Source organism: Haliaeetus albicilla, chromosome 19 (assembly GCF_947461875.1).
Source record: "Haliaeetus albicilla chromosome 19, bHalAlb1.1, whole genome shotgun sequence".
NCBI classification, from domain to species: Eukaryota; Metazoa; Chordata; class Aves; order Accipitriformes; family Accipitridae; genus Haliaeetus; species Haliaeetus albicilla.
In genome coordinates, this window is record NC_091501.1 from 2,211,638 (window position 1) to 2,228,601 (window position 16,964).

The following is a 16,964-nucleotide window of genomic DNA, read 5'->3' on the forward strand; positions in this document are numbered from 1 at the left end:
ATAACTGGCTGCTTGGTGAGGTCAGCTTCTCAGCACTGTACTTTAGTAGGCTTTTGTTCTTATTCCAAAGTTCCTCGAGACTTCTGTTTCCATCCCAAGTTATTTTCTCTTTGTATTATGTCAACACTGGGGGCCAAAACCAGAATTTGGGTGTTGGCATTCCAGGGAATGTCCAGGTACAAACTATCATAGAAAATAATGTTGAAAGAAGGGTCACCTGGTCTGTCATTTAGCCCCAAGGCTGTATGTGGCAAACTTAGGAGTACAGTCCTTGCCCTAAAAATCTCACAACTGTATGAGGGTCCAACAGTGATTATAACAAGTCAACAGAGTGGCAGACAGGGCACGTACAGGCTTACTCCATGCACAATTAAGTGGATTTGGATCCCATGAAAAGGAAACATGTCTGTAGTTATGATGAGAGCCCTCCCCACAGTGTCTTCACCTCAGTTTATATGTGTCAGCAAAACTGAGCCTTGAAGAGAATTGAAATGGGGCAGAGTATTAGCGGTCAGTCTGAGAAGGCTCTTCCTCATCTGTACCAGGTTGCTGGGGAAGGCAGAAAAGAGGTAGCCCAAGGAGAAGGCTATTCAGTATGCAAGAAATTTCAGCTTTCTGAGGAAATGAAGCACAGAGCCTGTTTTTCAAAAATCTCCACCAGATAGGAAAACAGAGTTTCACTGATTGGTAAAATCCCTCTGTTCCTCTCTGACTCTTATGTCTATAGTCTGGTTATCTTGGAGAGAGAAACTGTGTTCATCACCTAAAAGGTTAAATACAGGAGATAAGATATGGTTGATGGATCAGAGATAACTTTTCCAAATTATTTAGTCCCAGCGTAATGTCCTGGAATAATGCACAGGAACCCTGTAAAGAATGGCATCATACAGATGCCAAGTAAAACAGAGACTGACCACAGTTTTAAATGGTCCTGTGACCCTTTTGGCATGAGTCATGGAACTGGCCTGGGACCTCGGCCAAACTCCAGTTCAGATAGTCTTGTGAGTGCTGAGGTAGGATGATAAATGCAGTGAAAATAATCTGGAGTGCTTTGAAGGGAAAGATGCTGCATAAGCAGTCCCTGCTAATGTTTGGTCTGTTGCCTGTACTCTTGGTCCTTGCACCTGTTTTGAAGTTGGTTGTCATTTTACTCTGATTGATGTCTTTGCAGCCTTTGTAATATACAACTTTCTCAGCCTCTGTTATGAGTACTTGGGAGGCGAGAGCTCCATCATGTCTGAGATCAGAGGGAAACCAATTGAGTGAGTATTTATTGTGCTTACAGCATGACGCTCTCCTCCTTCTGTGCCCATCTACCATGCCTCTATCCCTGCCCCAAAAAACTGTGTCAGGTGGCAGATGTCTGCTGCGACTGGGCAGCATGGATGGTGATGATTTACCAGTACCCTGCTCTGAGACAGATCAGCCTGCTCACATCCTCTTAGGCAAGCTGGACTGATTCACAGCTTTTCTGGACACCTGCCTACTCCTTTGTTTCTTTTCTTATTCCCTTCTCCTCCTTTAAATCTTTTCTGTTTCCAGTTGGTTGTGTGTGCTTCCTCTAGGATCTGTGTTACTCCCCATGCTACTTAGTAAAAAAAAAAAAAAAAAAGAAAAAGATTGGAGTGTGGGGTCAGGATGTTATTTTAAACATGTCTCTGAAAGAGGGTATAGCTGTAACTGGTAACTGTGGTTGGAGAAAGCACCAGTCTTGCAACTTTGCTACAGAGAGGTAGACAAAGAGGGTAGGAATCTTGCACTCTAGCCCAAATCTTGCTTCTGAACCCTGTTGCCTTGTGTTGGCTCTTTCAGGTCCAGCTGTGTATATGGGACTTGCTGCCTGTGGGGAAAGACCTATTCAATTGGATTCCTGAGGTTCTGCAAACAGGTATGGGCTGGAGGAACTGTGCCATCCTCCAGAATTGAAGGAAGTGTGTGGGGGTGGCAATGGTGCCTTTTACTGCTGAGCTTCTGAGATGAGCACTCCTTTGAGGGGGTTTATAATAGCGTTTTGAGAGGCCTGCAGACTGCTGAGAAGAGGGGGTGTTTCAGGGTTGTTTTGTTTGTTTGTTTGGAATGATCTTAACATTTTCTACTCAACCCTGCTTCAGGAAGGCCCTAGCAAAAGACCCAACTGATCTCCTGGATCTGATGTTAGCCCTGGGAAGAAATTCTGATTTCCTCTTCCCTTTCTGGATTGCAGAGCTCCCAACTTTAAGAAATTGAATGGCTGTGTTGTGTTGCAGACACCCCACAGTTGTGTAACAGCCTCCTGAATTCCCAGTGCTGCTGTTGTGGTCTGGAGTTGAGGAGGGGGTGGAGGTTAAGTGTGACACAGTGCTTTGTAGGAGGAACTGAGTATTGCTCACCAAGTCTGTCTGTCTGTGGTGAATTGGGTATGTCGAGGGGGAGGGAATGGGGGAGATCTGAACCTTGATACAGCCCTTGTCTGCTCATCCCAGGTCAGTCACCTCTGGCTGCCATGAAACAGCAGGTGAGCGTCAAGGCTTTGCTCACTCGCTGAAATGAACACATGAGGTTTCTCTGGAGACAGCATGAAGCTGGTCTGGTTCTCTGAAAGGGCTCAGGTCATTGTAATTCCAGTTACTGGGTCTAGATATCTGCCCTGGCTTCTCTTCCACATCATGACCCATCTTCTGTGTTTTAGCAATATGCAGGAACATCAAAGGTACACTGCAGCCTCATAGTAATATCCAGTGTTAATCTCTGCAGCACAACTGGCCTTTTTCAAAGGACCACATCTTTTCTCTGTTGTGTTTGTCTCTGTCCCATATTCTGTCCTCATGGCTTCCTTGTTTTCTTCCCTGATACTTTATTTTCTAACCTGCTCCCAGTATGCTGCTTTGTCTGTTTCTCTTGGGCTTCATTTGTACACCCTTTGTTTGATCATTCTGGGTGGGGGGAGCAGTTCTGCTGCCTTCCACAAATCCTCAGCTCATTTGGTAACTCTGGCTTAGGCGGATATTTTGCTTTTCCTTTGCTGCTATCTGGCAGCAATTCTTCTGGTCAGGCCTGCCCTTTGCAAACTGCTAAGTCTGCTGAGGGAGGTGTCTTGCAAAGGGATGTTTAAATACTTCCGTCCTTCTTGGCTTGAGATTAAATGCTGCCTTCGTGAGAAATCTTTGACACCAACACTCACTTTCTGGTACTTTTAGACTTCCGGGATTGCCGAGTAAGACCTTTCAAGGCAAATTCCTGGGAAGGCTGGTGCAAAAGGGCAACAGAACACATCTCAATGCTGATCTGTGCAGTATCCACCATCATGATGATCAGGAAGAGGAATGTGCTGGAAGGAGCACCTTGCCCATTTTATCCCCATTCTCAGCACTCCAGCACTCCTGTTAACTCCCACCATCACCTGCCTATTTTATGCTCTTTCCATCCCCTTTCATCCTGAAAGAATCTGTGTTATAACCATTCCTTCTTTCCATCTTCACCCCCACGCCAAACTGTTCTCAGGCTGGTGCCTGCTGTGGGTCAGTCAGTCCACCTGCATTGCCTGTGACCCTCCAGCAGTCAGGTGGTGTGGTGGTTGCTGCGGTGTAAAATCTGGACAGCTTATTTTCTTAAAGATGTCTTGATCAAGATTCTTTGCTGGGTCTGTGTCTGGTGACCATCACAGATGGGTCACACACCATCTATGTGCTTCCCGTATGCTGTAGCATCTTCTAGGGAAGCAACTAAAAATAGGATGTGGTGGTTTGGATTGCAGGGAAATGGTTAAAACACCCCCAGATTGAAAGGAGGGGAAGCTCAGAGGACAGAGTTGTTTACCAATTAGTTTGACCTTTTCCAGTTCACATATTTACAATGACTCACTAACTGGCATGTGCTGGGGTTTTTAATCTCCTTGAAGTCTTATGACCACTAACAAATTGCATCGTATCCAAAGCAATTATTCCTGTTTGGTTTTGCCTTCTTTCCATACACAGCCCTTACCACGTGTGCACAGGTCAGCACCTGCCCGGGCTCTTCCAGCCTCTTTCAGGGAGACACGAGTGACATTTTTAGGGTCGTAACCCTCTACTCTCTTAGGACCTTGAAGTTCAACATCTCCAGAAAGATTAAGAATGGGGTGGCTTTGACAGGAGTCGTCCCAATATATGCTGGCAGAATGGATAGAGCTGATCCCAAGTGCCACAGAGCCTTTAGGGAGGTTCAGTAAAGGTCGTGTGGGTGACAACAGAATAGCTTTTAACTTTGGTCTTGCAACACACGTTGTGTATACAAAATGCCTTAATATGGTGGCAGTTGTCAGAGTTCTTCCTCAGAGAGCTGGGTTCCCCTCCTATCCAGGCGACCTTCTTGCCTAGCTTTATGGCAACTGTGGATTGGAGTTTGCTTCCCTTCCCCAGTATTGCTTTGTTAAACTTGCTGTGTCCGTATCATAGCACAGTGTGGGATTTTTTGGTTTTCATGCTGTTACCATGCATAAATGTGCTGCAGCACAGCCTATGAAAAACAGCTCTGGAAGAGAGGAGCTTAGCAGCTTCTAGGAGCAACCTACAGAGAGGTTTTTCTTTCCATTCTGGACAAGTTGATAGCACACGTACTCCTTCTGAATCTCCTTTATCTCCTTTTGGGTGCTGTAGTCCTCAAGCACAATCAGTTAACAAGTGGCAGGGTCAGACTCCTTGTTGACGCTGGATTGTGTTGCCTTGCTGAGTTGTCCCAGTGGACACTCGTCGTGGTGCTGGTTTGGGAACTTGGCCTCTTGCACCTCCTGCCTTCTCATTCCTCCTCTCTCATTCCTGTAGGCTACCCTGCAGTTCTGTGTGGTGAAGCCCCTCATGGCGATCAGCACAGTCATCCTTCAGGCCTTCGGCAAGTACCAGGATGGTGACTTTGAGTAAGTTTGTTTGTCTAGCATGCGAGCCTTGGCTGGCCCTTCTCTGCTCAGCTGTGCTTATTGTCAGTGTGTGTGCTGGGCCATGGGCAAAGGCAGGGGGACAACAGGGGCTGAATATGCACATCAGAAAAGAGGGCAGGGGTAAGCCTGTTGGTTTCAGGTTTTTTTCTACCTCAGTTTGGGGGAGGGAATGGGACAGGGAGGCAGGAAGGAAACAGAGTCTTAGGACTCCCCAGTGACAGCAGCAAGGGGAAAAGATCATGCTGAAATTTCAAGCATTCATATATCTTCTCTTTCCAGTGTAACCAGCGGCTACCTCTACGTGACGATCATCTACAACATCTCTGTCAGCCTGGCACTGTATGCCCTCTTCCTTTTCTACTTTGCCACACGTGAGCTGCTCAGTCCCTATAGCCCAGTCCTCAAGTTCTTCATGGTGAAGTCTGTCATCTTCCTGTCCTTCTGGCAAGGTGAGCTGCTTTTCCTGTCCCTTGATAGGCACAAAGGGCTCTCTGCAGGGACTTGGACACTAGAGTTGATAGAGTAGATGCTGATTAATAGCCAGAATGTCTTTCTGTATTATTATTATATTTGTTTTATAGTCTTCCATTGCTTTTCTCTGGGAAACCTGTTTTTCTCATTTTCATCTTTGTTTCTATGCTCCTGAATCCTCACTATTCCTGTGCATATGCACATGCATATCTTCCTGGCAAAATGAGCTGTTTGGATGAAGAGTCCTTTGCATTCCTGGAACAATCACAAAGCACAAGCTGCCAACATTTTTATCTGCATGCTGCCATTTTATTGATTAAAGTGGCACATCTAAAAATTTTCAGTACTTTTTTTTTAGTGCTCTATAAATAAAATTTTAATGGTGTGTCTGTGATTCATGTGAAGCAGCAAGCTGGCTGAATGCAGTCTGTGCTGCCACAGAACCACCACCGAGCAGAAGGACATTCAGAATACATACCCGTGATGCAGAAGCACATTCAGAAAGCTGAAATTCCACCTAAGCTTAGTGCTTCTTACTAATTGGCTCTAAGCATTTCCCTATTCAATGCCCTACTTAAGTTTACCAAGTTGCACTTCAAAGACTAATTGAGTAGGAACTTAGGTGGAATTTAGGCTGTTGGAGTATGGCCCATCCTCCCTGTCTACAGACAAACTAATAAGCTGTCTATTTTATCATCTTGAGCCATCTGGTCACACACTCTCTGCCGTCTCTGGAATTCTTCAGCCACCTGACTCTGGACAGGGAGAAATATCTGTCTTGCAATGGTGTGTCAAAACCACTTTATGCTTAAATGAAAAGCTCTGTTACCTCAATTTTTGCTCTAGTTAGTGGAAGTGCTGAGATGACAGAAGTACTCGCAGAAATACCTGACTGCTGCTTACCCTTTTGGACTTGATTAAGTCCTGCAACAGCTAGTTCCACAGATTATGCGTCAGCTGAGAATAGAAGAGGGTCAGTGTTTGAACATTCTTTGCTTAAACATGTTTGCCTCATTTATTCCTCCTTTCTCTGTTGTACAGGTGAGCGTAGGTGGGAGTATCTACCCCTAGTTTGTAGCTCCTGCATTAAATGGGTTTGCATCTAGGACATACAGCACAGACAGCTATTTCCATTCCTTACAGTCAGTATCCGATCAGGTTTTCTGCACATTTACGTGAGTTTGTTGCTTTGTTTAGGGATGCTGTTGGCCATCTTGGAAAAGTGTGGTGCCATCCCCAAAATCCACTCTGCCAATGTGTCTGTGGGTGAAGGCACTGTAGCTGCTGGATATCAGGACTTCATCATTTGCGTGGAGATGTTCTTTGCAGCCATTGCCCTACGCCATGCCTTCACATACAAGGTGTATGTGGACAAGAGACTTGATGCCCAAGGTAGGAAATAAGCCAGCACAAATGGCATGTCTCTTTGGTAGCGAGACTGGGTGGAGACTGGTCCCTCTAGCAACCAACACACTGATATGACTCCCAACCTGAGTGCCTGGAAAAACATCACATCCCCTCCTCCGTGGTGTCTGAACAGATTAATTGTGCAACAGCTCTGCAGGGTAGAAACCTTGCCTAAATTGCGTTGTTCCCTTTTCAGTTCCCCAGTATGCCACCCACGAGAGCTTGTTGCAGACCTGAGGGCTGCAAGAAGTTGCATCCTTTTGGTAGAGTGGGTTTGTCCTTCTTCCTGTCTCCCCAAAGGGGAACTCCGTTGCTCCAGATTGTGCAACAGACTGAAGGCAGGAGGGACAGGGCCTGAAACAGGCTCTGTTTTGAATCTGGCTCGGGAAGATGAGGCTGTGCTTTGGCAATACGTTTGGCTTGAAGGAGGAGGATCTTCCTGTGATGAATTTGTGAGGGCTGGGCTGCTAGAAATCTTATTCCAGGGAAGAGGGAGGTGGATGTTATCCCTGGGAAAAAGGGGTTCTTGTGCACAGTCTATGCAAGTACATTCAGTGTTCTCCAAATAAAGGGGTTCCTTCCTGCTGGAGGGAGTCTGTGCTGAGGTGTGGGAAGACAGCAGCCCTTGGGTAGTATTCATGTAGATGATCCCTCCATCCCAGTGAGCCCCAGAGGTTCTGGAATGACAGTGGCTGGAGCTGGGGGAGATGAGATCTGTGGATGATGAAAGGGTAAACTGCTGGCCAGTACAGTGGGGGATGTTTCGGTGGTGGGTCTTGTTCAGTTCTTGTCATTTCCTCTCTCTCTCTCTCTCTCTTTTCTTTCTCTGCCTCTCCTCTCCTTTTTATCTCTCCCTTGCTTTGGCCACTGGTCCCTGATGCAGCTGTTCCATCATATGGGCCATACGGTAGGTACAGCATGCTCTGTATGTTTGTCTCTGTTGGTTTTTAATTGGGATGCTGTTCTGTCCTGATACCCAGCCTGCCTACTGCCTGCTCTATTCCTTGTTCCCTCATCCTTGTAGGTCTGTAACTTGACTGCCTCACACAGCTGCTTTAGGGTTGTCTGGATCATAAGTTGTAAAACAGCCCTGTGGGCAGTGGCATAACATCTAGCTTTAGAGCATTTCCATCGGAACTGTGCAAATCTCTCTCCAAAGAGTTGCACAGGCTCTCAAAGGAGCCGGTTTGCTCTCTCACCCCAGCCTCCCTTCACTTTCATAATTGCCACAGATGATCAGCATGTTTTGGTCGTCTGGGGAGCTCATCCCCAGGACTGAGCAGAGCCAGAAGCTCCATGCTGGAAACGGGTCCTAGAAGCCATGAGAAATGGTGGCTCCTAGAAGGACACATAGCCTTTCTCTGTGCTCAGCACTTGGGTGGGACAATCTCTAACTGTTGCTTCCTTCACGGTATCACTGTGACACCCTCCACCCGTGGGGTGCTTCTGCCTCTAGTACTGCCTGCTCCCCTCCTTTCCCTCCTTTGCACTGCTTTCCACTTTTATGATCTCTTTCCTGTGGGCACTTTGATACTGCCTATCAGTCTAATTTCCAGTGAGTGGGAATGGCAAGTGCCATTTCTCCTATATTTTTAGAATTTCCTTAGTTTTTGTCTTCTGAAACCCTTTACAGGAGCTCCTCCCTACCTGACTGTCTTCGTTGCACACCCAAGCCAGCACAGGTAGTGTGTAGTGGAGGTTGTCGCTGTGGGTATGTCCGATTCTCATGGCATGTCCCCCATTTGGTGCTGAGGTGGATTCACTTGGCTAGCAGTGGCTGGATTTAGGAGCACTACTGGTAAATTCAACACCATTTGTGTGGCATTTCCTCAGCAGCTGCTTAAGGAAGTCTGTAAAGTAACTTCTGCGGGATCTAGGAGTGCATGTTCCCTGTTCTCCTTACCTTTATGTTAAGGGGTGTGGGGGAAGGCAGCAGTATTCTTCACTTGTCCCTCCCTGTCTTACCCCAACAGGTCGCTGTGCTCCCATGAAGAGCATCTCCAGCAGCCTCAAGGAGACCATGAACCCCCATGACATTGTCCAAGATGCGATCCACAACTTCTCCCCAGCCTACCAGCAGTACACCCAGCAGTCAACGCTGGAGCATGGTCCACCCTGGCGCAACGGCAGTCACGTTATCTCGCGCTCCCACAGCTGCTCGGGTGGCCGCGACAACGAGAAGACCCTCTTGCTGAGCTCTGATGATGAATTCTAGGAGGGGAAACTGCCAGCACAGGCTGTCATTTTCCTTCGTTTGTTGTTTTTTATTTTTTTTAATTTATTGAAGCAGAAACATGCAAGTCATATCACTTCCTAGAGAGTGCAGATTGCAGAAGTGGGCACTTCCTAGCTTTTGTGGGTACGGACATGATGAGCAGTGTGGAGGTGGGGGAATGGCCAGGACTCCATTCTCGAGCCCATTCCTTACAGCAGCAGTCGACTGGAATTAATTGAAGCAAAGCTCCAGGGTTTGGGGCTCTGGCCTCCCACACCTACCCAGCTTGGTGTGGAGCGTGACTGGTCAGGGCCTGGAGTTGTGGCCAAAAGTGTTGGTTTTTGTCTTTTTCTTTTTTTCCAACCGGACAATGTGACTGCTTTGTATTCCTCTTCCTGAACGTTTGTTGTAGGCAGTTTTCTTCCCCAGCTCCCTGGTACTAACATCTCTGTGATATGTGGGAAATGGGATTAGGATGCAGCGATAAGCATTCCTGAGGACCAGACCAGAGACTGGTCTCTCTATAGCCATTGCTTTGAATACTTAGTAAGGAGCATCTGCCGCCACCCTCCTAAGCACCTGGTTGTGCAGTCCTGTATTTGAGTGAGTGAGGGGGAAAAGGACAGGACTTTCTTCCTGTTCCTCTGCTCCCTGCATCCCCCCTGCTCCCCATCAAAGCTGATGCTTGCTGAAGCTCAGCAGGGATGGAATTACTGTCTCACAAGGGCAGGGTTTTCTAATCACCAGGTGTCCAAACTTCACATCTCCCGGGCGTTCCTGTGGCAAGAAGCCTCCCTGGAGTGTCTGTCTTGTGCTAACAAGACTGAGGACTGGCCGTGATAGGTGGTGGAAGTCTGTAGCGCTCTGGCCCTTTCATCCCTCTTTGGGAAAGGAAGATATGTAAACACTAAAACGTTTTTTCTTCTTGTTTCCTGTCACCCACTGACATAGCTGCCCCTCTTAAAGGTGTGGATTGCACGAGGTAGCTGCCAGAACAGGTCCTGGTCTCTCGCAGGTAGCTCTCCTCATGCTTGTCATCACTGACTTCCTCTGCGAGCTGCACAAGTTTTTCCCTTAGGCTGGAGTATTCAGGAAGGCATGTTGCACACTCCTTTGCTTTTTTATGTCCGTAGCTGTTCTGGGCTAAACTGGAGCAGAGTTGAAACCTGACATGACCTGGCTGGTTAAAATTGTCCCTCTTAGTTTCCCAGGCAGCAGTTGCTGCTGCTGCACATTTTACAGGCTGTGCAGCAACTGCAGTGCTATCAAGGGTGGAGCCAGCATCCATGGGAGTGGGAAAAGAAGCTTCCCCATGCTTTTGTTGGGTTTTTGGATTGCCCCCTAGGTATTTAGTGGAACCAAAATAAAAATGATCCCTCTGTAGATCTGTCCAGGGACCAGGAAAAGCTTCTTGCTTGCTTAAAACAGTCTAGGGGAGGACCGGGAAGCACACTCAAGTGCCACGGATCAGATGCCCCTAGCCCCAAGCAGGAAGCAAAATGGAGAGGTTGGAGCAAGCTGCTCTGTTCTTGGCTGTAGTTTCTCTGTTCCTCTCCCGCTTGATGCTTACCCTGCCATCAGCAGACCTGAGTGTTTCCAGATTGCTCTCCTTGCTCTGCTAGGAGAACTGGGGTCTGGTTTACTGCCTGGAGTTTACCTTTCCTCATGTATCCTGATCTACGTGCTTGCTCATTCACTTTCTCAGAAGCGACTGGGAGCGAAGAGCACCTCATTTCCTCAGCACCCCTGCCAGAAGCCTGTGGTCGTGAGCCGGAGGAAAAGGGCTTGAAGAGAGGGCAGGTTTGCTCCATGCTGTGAGGATGAGATAGGGGAATAAGGACAGCGTCTCCTTCTGTACTCGCGTGTCTGGGTGGACGGTGAAGGAGGTGGGAGCAACAGTGCTGACTCTTGAGGGAGCTGGAGGGTCAGCGGATCCAGCAGCTTCTCTGCTGCTGGATTTCCCCATTTGCACACATCCTGTGATGCCATGCAGTTAGTTACTGCTTTTCCTAAATCTGTCGCTGCTTAAATGAACATGCAAACGCTATCTGCCAGGCTTTGTGTGGGCTTGGTGTAAAACTCCTTTTCCTCATGCCATAAGCCGCCTGGAAAGCAGGGCTGAAGACTGAATGGGCTTTCCTTCCATCTTCCATGGCTTTGATGAATAGTCCTTTAGTGTGAGGTATTTGTGTTAAACTTCCCCTCTCTCTTAGGAAAGCGGGGCATGGGATGTGATCCCTTCCTCCCCTTTCCTTGCATTTGCAGGTCTTGATGATGTCCTGGTGTCACTTAATTGGTAATCTTCATTGTGTTGGGTGGCCGAGACCTGCAATCTCTGGGATTGCCCTGTTGAGCTTGAAGGTGATCTAGGCTTGGGGAAGCATTTTCTTAAAATTATTTTGAAATGTATGCTGCATATATATGCTGTGCAGAGGATCTGGATATTCTCAAAGCTTCCTGTATGTAGTGGTTTCAAGTATAACCCTTTTGCACTAGCTGCCTTTGGAGAAGCCTGGTGAAGAACTAGTGCCCGAACAACAGCCAGCTGCCATGCATTATAATTTTATATACGTATATATTTTTTAACACCACACAAAATCATCTCTGAGCTTCCTGCTGTCCCTCACGACAGGCAAGTGCCAGAGCAAGGACTGGCTCTGAAGCTGCTCTGGCTTGGAGAAACAAATATCTTATAAGACCCAGAGCTTGAGACCAAGGAGGCCAAGGCATCTGTGGTCTTGCAGGTCTGCTTGCGGTAGCCCAGGGCCCCAAAAAATGTGTTGGTTCCAGGAGTAGGCCCTTGGAGCTGCTCTTCCTCACCTGCTTCCCCTCTCCTTCCTTCCTTCCTTTTTGTTTACCATGTAACATACCCATGGGATTTGTTTATTATTTTTCCATATAGAGTAGTTCTTTGTATATAAATGACTGAAAAAAAAATGTATGATAAATAAGACAGAGTCACCTAGTTTTGTACCTATCGTGTTTAACTGATGTGAGCTCAGCGACAAGCCGCTCTCTCTATTTTGGTCTTTGTGACGTTATACTCTGCAGAAATGAGCAAATATGATGACAAATAAAAATATAGAGATAATATAGATTGTACTTAACCTGCCTCTGTGTGGTGCTGTCTGGGTGACTTCTCTGAACTGATCTTGAGTTTTTGGTCATTGCAGGGGCTGGGGCTTAGTGGGTCAGTATGTCTTGTCCTCCTAGTCCTCTTCTCAGGAAGAAAGCTTCATGCTGTCTGTGTATGCGGGAGCTCCTGGAGAAGCAGCACTACAGCAACCTGGGGCTGAGACATCACTGATGGCCCAAGGCAGGAGTGAAACCCATTTGTCAAAAACCTGGAGTAGAGATAAGTCCTGATCTTGGGTGCTCGGTGTGAAACACCTGTGGGAGAAAAGGGGCTGCTTTCTCTGACATGGGCCCCAGCAAACAGCAGCTCTGGGCTTTTCTTCCATGAGTGGTGGTGAGGCTGGGGCAGTTTGCAGAGACGGAAGGAATGTGAACGTAAAACCCAGAAGCACCATGCGAGTGCTGCACGCTGCTGGGAGGCTGGGACCTGGCTCGCCTGGGCGTCAGGGGAACATGCTCATCGCTTCCACCTTGGCTCTGAGGAAGGGTAGCTTTTCTCCATGGAGAAGGAGGTCAGGCTTCACCTCCGGGTAAGGCGCCTGCCACGCTTCCTTCCCCTTCTCCTGCCACCCACGGATGTGAGCTGCCTGCCATCCTCCTCGCTGTTCCTGAGTCAGGCGGTGAGGTCACACAGCAGGGAAGTTTTTGGGTAGAGCTGCCCTGATTGCACCTGCCTCTCCTCCTGCACCAGGTCTGAGGGCAGCCTGGAGGGAATTTTTCTAGTGAAAAGCATTATCTTTCCTAGGAAAAAATGATTCAGCACAGCTTGAACTGCTGCTGAAAGCAAGTGCCTTGGGGGGTGATATTCATCCTTAAGCTTGCTTACTGAGCCCTTTTCTTCCAGAGACTATAAATCTGTGTGTGTTCTAAAGGGTTGTGAGCTGTCCCCCATCCCATCATTTTTGGGCATGTTGTTTAACATGTCCTGCAGCAAAGCTAGAGGGAGCTAGAAAACCTGGTCTCACCAAGACGCAGCTCTGTCCTGAAGTTCAAGAATGACCAAACACACTCTCGCTGTGGAAAAAAAAGAACTTGTTTTATTTGTAAAGTCTACAAAATACAGAGGAGTCAGGTAGGACACATACTGTAAGTCAGAAAATAAATAAGTATTTTTTTGCTCTATATAAGATAAAATGTGATTTGCATATATAAAATATAAAGTACGGCTCTGTACCAACATCCTGGCTGTGCCGAGAGGCGGAATGGCAAAGAGGACGTGAAAATAACTTACGTTCGTGCAATAAATAAACCCAAGAGGAGTTGGGGTGGGGGGGATGCTAACCACAGTGCCTCCTCCACAATCGGTGGGCACCTCTCTCTGGGGAGGGATGATGGAGGCTGCAGCCAAGGGCAGCTAGCATGGCAATACCCAGGCAGGGGCAGAAAGGGAGAGGGGTGGGGGGGATCATCTATGGCAGCAGATGCCAAGGGTCTGCCTCCTGTTACTTCCCCTGGGCTGCCTGTATTTAGCAAACCCAACTCTTCTCTAGCATTTCAGCCTGCTGAAGAGCCGGTTGTCCCACACAGGTTGTCCAAGCTGGCAGAAAACCAAAAGGAGGAGCCTACCTGCCTGCCAGACAGCTCCCAGGAGCAGGGATGCTCTCCACCCCTGCTTCCCACCTCCTGCACCTCCACCCCTCTCTCTGCCTCCGCAGCTCTGGCTCTCAGGGGCCAGGAGCACCTTTCTGTGGGCTTTGTAGGTGGTGGGGTGCCGGGGAGCATTTGGTGGGGCTGTAAGAGCCGGCCTGCACTGAGCAAAACAGTGTTTATCTCTGCTCCAGCTGCCTCCGCTTCCTTCCTGCCGCTGCGTTTCAGAGACACCCGGCCGGCCAGGCTGAGCGTCCCATCCCGTAGGCAGGAAGAGGCGTGAAGGATGTCGTGATGGAGACAGATAAAACGGCACCACTGCTTCTCCCCCTTTGTGGATAACAGCCTGGGTTGACCTGCTTCCCTGCCTGAGGGAGTCCTCCTCCATCACCTCTGGCCTTCCCCAGCACCACAGGCTGCCACGGCACTTTCCCCTTCCATTCACCCTTACCAGGCACCAACCTACAGCCACTTTCTCTTCCCCCTCTGACCTGCCACCTTCCCTCGCCATCTCCATCCCTGGAGTCTCCAACCATGCTGCAACCTCCCACCCTGCTCCAGCCGTGGAGCAAGTTGTGGGGCCAACGCTGACACCGCTCTCCATCTTATCCCTTCTGCCCCTTGCTGCAAAACCACTCTTCCCTCCTTTCCCTCCCTGGCATGTGCTCCTGGGGGTGCCTGGCCCATGCTCAGCTCTCCCATGCCCTCCCCCAAAAAAAGAGGCACCTGGTGTTTTCCTGCCAGCTTGGAGCCCTGGGACGCTTCCCCCTCTCCTGCCTGCACCCCCCAAGGTGAGGGGTGCCCGGCCAGGTGGGCTGCAGCAGGGGACAGGGCTGGGTTGGAGGGGAGGGGGCTGCGGGGCGTCAGGGGCCACCAGAGGGGTCCTGTCCTCTGCCCCAGCACCCATGCTGCAGCAGCCCTCCCTGCGTGGGGGAGCTGGAGGTCAATGGATGGGAGAAGGAGGATTTCGGGAATGGGTCCCGGCAGGGAGGAGGTCAGGGAGGGTATGGGAGGTAATTCGTGGGGGAAGGCGCCCCGGAGGGGCCGTGCCCAGCCGGGGGACGGAGGCCAGCACTAGGAGTAGGCGGCCTGGTTGGTGCCGGACTTGACGATGGTGATGACGCTGGCGGTGGCCACCTTGGCGGGGGGCCCGTGGGCAGCCACGGTGCGGGCGAAGCCCTGCAGGGCCTCGTACTTGCCACGGAGGGTGTCGAGCTCCAGGCGCATGGCGGCGTTCTCCCGGGCCAGCTTGTCCACCTCCCACTCCAGCTCCATCTTCTGCTTCTGCAGCTCTTCTTTCTGGCAGACGCGCTTCACCCGGCAGCTGGCAGCGTAACCCCGATTCTTCAGCGTCCGCCGGCGCTGCTTCAGCCTCGCTACCTCCTCTTTGGAGAGGCCCCGCAGGTGGTGGTTGAGCTCCCGCACCGACAGCCCCATCAGCTCCACGTCCGACAGCAGCGGTGTGTTCTCTCCCAGCTCCTGCTTCACCTGCTGGAGAGAGGGGTGGTCGCCTGAGACCCCCGAAACCAGACCCCCGCCCTCCTCACGCCCCCCAGTCCCACCAGTGCTCACCTTCAGGGCCTTGCTGGAGAGCCCGTCCGCAGCCATCCTTGCCTCACGTTGGCCCTGCCGAGCAGCCAGGAGAAAAGCCGGTTAGTCCCAGCCTGTGCCCCTCGCCCTGGTACCGAGGGCACCGGCCCCCTGCCTGGCACCCATGTGTCGTCCCCCCCCGCCAGCCATCTGACTTATCCCTGCTCCTTTAAAAAAAAAGCAGGTAGGAATAATAATGATAATAATAGTAACAATGACTGCAAAAAATAACAATAACGGGGAAGGCTGGACTTCCCATCCCTCCTCCATCCCACCCCGAGGTGGTCGGGATGCTGCTCTGCCCGGGGGACCCAAACCCCCCCTGGGAGGCCAAGGCTTCCCTCCGGGGAGGAAACCCGGGCGAGATCCGCCCGAGGCTAAAAAGAAAGTAAAAGCAGCAGCTCCACGGCGCGGGGGGGGGGGGGGAGTGGGGGTGAAATGGTGACCGAGCCACCCAGCCGGGACACGCGTGGAGGTGCCGCCCCACCGCCCCCGTTGCCCGGCGGGTGAAGGCACCGCGGCTCCCGGTGCAAGGGGTCGGAGTGTCCGCAGGTTTCGGGGGGGGAGGGGGAGGGGAAGGGTCGCGACAGCTGCCACGCAGCGTGGGTGGGCGAGAAGTGACCTCCCTGTGATTCAGCGGCCCGGGGATGGGGCGGGGGGGGCTAAAATCAGGGAAACGGCTCCTGTCTCCTCACCGGTAGCGGGTCCCTTCCCGTCCTTGGGTTGGGGCGGGAGCCCCGGGGACCCCCCCCCACGGAGGGACGAGGGGGACCGGGAGCGCCCCGCGGGGAGGTGAAGGGTTGGAAGGGGACGGCGGGGAAGGTGGAGCCGGGGCGGCTGGAAGCTGATGCAATCCGGGCCGGGGAGCCACCGCCGTTCCCGCGGCTCACGGTTCCCTCCGCGGCGGTGGCCGGGACTCGGGAGGGAAGGATGGACGGCCCCAAGAGCGGACACCCCCCACCCCCCCCGGTCCCGGTGCTCGGTGGCGACAGAGCGGCCTCCACGCCGGTACCGGACCCCACCGCCCACCCCGGCGGGGTCTCTCTCTCTCTCTCCCCCCCCCCCCCGGCCTCTCCCCGGCCCGGCCGTCGCTTACCGGGCGGCTGCGCTGGTCCCCGCGGGGCCGCTGCCGGCTCGGGCCGTCGGGCGGCACCTCCAGCCCCGCTCCCCGCGATTACTCACCCGCGGATTCTTTTCATTCATAAAAACAGAGTCATGCGGTGACGTCACCTTCGCTCCGCCCCCCCGCCGCCGCCACCGCGCGGGGCGGGCCCTGCTCTTAAAGCGGCCGCAGTGGGTCCCTTCCACCCCCGCGTCCCCGCCTCGCACGCTGCCAGCGTCTTAAACGCACCGGCCTGTGAATGCAGCCACGCTCCAAAGCTGCTGGGTTTTTTCCCTCAATTTCGGGGTGACGCACGCCCATGGAACGGCCAGACCCGGGATCAGACCTCCCCAGTGTAATAAGCCGCTGCCGCTTTAAGAAGAGCGGCCCCGCCCCGCCCCTCACAAAGATGGCGGCCCCCCTCGCCTTTCCTCCCTCCTCCGGGATGGCGGCGGGCGTGACGCAGCGGCGCTCGCCGCGCTCCTCCCGCCCCAATCGCCCCTCCCTGGGTGCGACGCCTCTGATTGGCCCCTCCCAGGATTGGAGGAGGGGGGAGGAGAACGACG

General features: G+C 51.5%; 2 protein-coding genes across 10 annotated transcripts in view; one reads left to right on the forward strand and one right to left on the reverse strand.

Annotated features, from left to right (window-relative positions):
* TMEM184B (transmembrane protein 184B) overlaps positions 1-12,086 on the forward strand; it is a 31,134-nt gene extending 19,048 nt beyond the window's left edge. For 6 of the 8 annotated variants that reach the window (XM_069807258.1, XM_069807257.1, XM_069807260.1 and 3 more), the window contains 7 exons: positions 1,172-1,262; positions 1,813-1,888; positions 4,779-4,870; positions 5,171-5,340; positions 6,560-6,754; positions 7,653-7,676; positions 8,743-12,086. In XM_069807258.1, the coding sequence (XP_069663359.1) occupies positions 1,172-1,262; positions 1,813-1,888; positions 4,779-4,870; positions 5,171-5,340; positions 6,560-6,754; positions 7,653-7,676; positions 8,743-8,984 (890 nt within the window). In that variant the 3' untranslated portion in view covers positions 8,985-12,086. Of the gene's footprint in view, positions 1-1,171; positions 1,263-1,812; positions 1,889-4,778; positions 4,871-5,170; positions 5,341-6,559; positions 6,755-7,652; positions 7,677-8,402; positions 8,452-8,742 lie in introns of all 8 variants that reach the window. The other 2 variants (XM_069807256.1, XM_009921990.2) reach the window with 2 other exon arrangements.
* A 1,048-nt stretch (positions 12,087-13,134) lies between these two features.
* Positions 13,135-16,541, reverse strand: MAFF (MAF bZIP transcription factor F). Of its 2 annotated transcripts, none has more exons than XM_069807262.1 (3): positions 16,393-16,541; positions 15,279-15,332; positions 13,135-15,194 (listed from the first exon to the last, which is right to left on the reverse strand). In XM_069807262.1, the coding sequence occupies exons 2-3, from the start codon at positions 15,312-15,314 to the stop codon at positions 14,781-14,783; spliced, it is 450 nt and encodes a 149-aa protein (XP_069663363.1). In that variant the 5' UTR covers positions 15,315-15,332; positions 16,393-16,541; the 3' UTR covers positions 13,135-14,780. The 2 variants fall into 2 exon arrangements, with proteins under 2 accessions (XP_069663363.1, XP_069663362.1); XM_069807261.1 differs by having other exon boundaries at positions 13,135-15,197.
* Positions 16,542-16,964: the final 423 nt, after the last annotated feature.

Bases quoted from the DNA above. Each gene is read 5' to 3' on its own strand.
- MAFF (XM_069807261.1), bottom strand. From the start codon at position 15,314: ATGGCTGCGGACGGGCTCTCCAGCAAGGCCCTGAAG. The intron at 15,198-15,278 runs GTGAGCACTGGT...CCCTCTCTCCAG, and splicing joins TCTCCAGCAAGGCCCTGAAG to CAGGTGAAGCAGGAGCTGGG.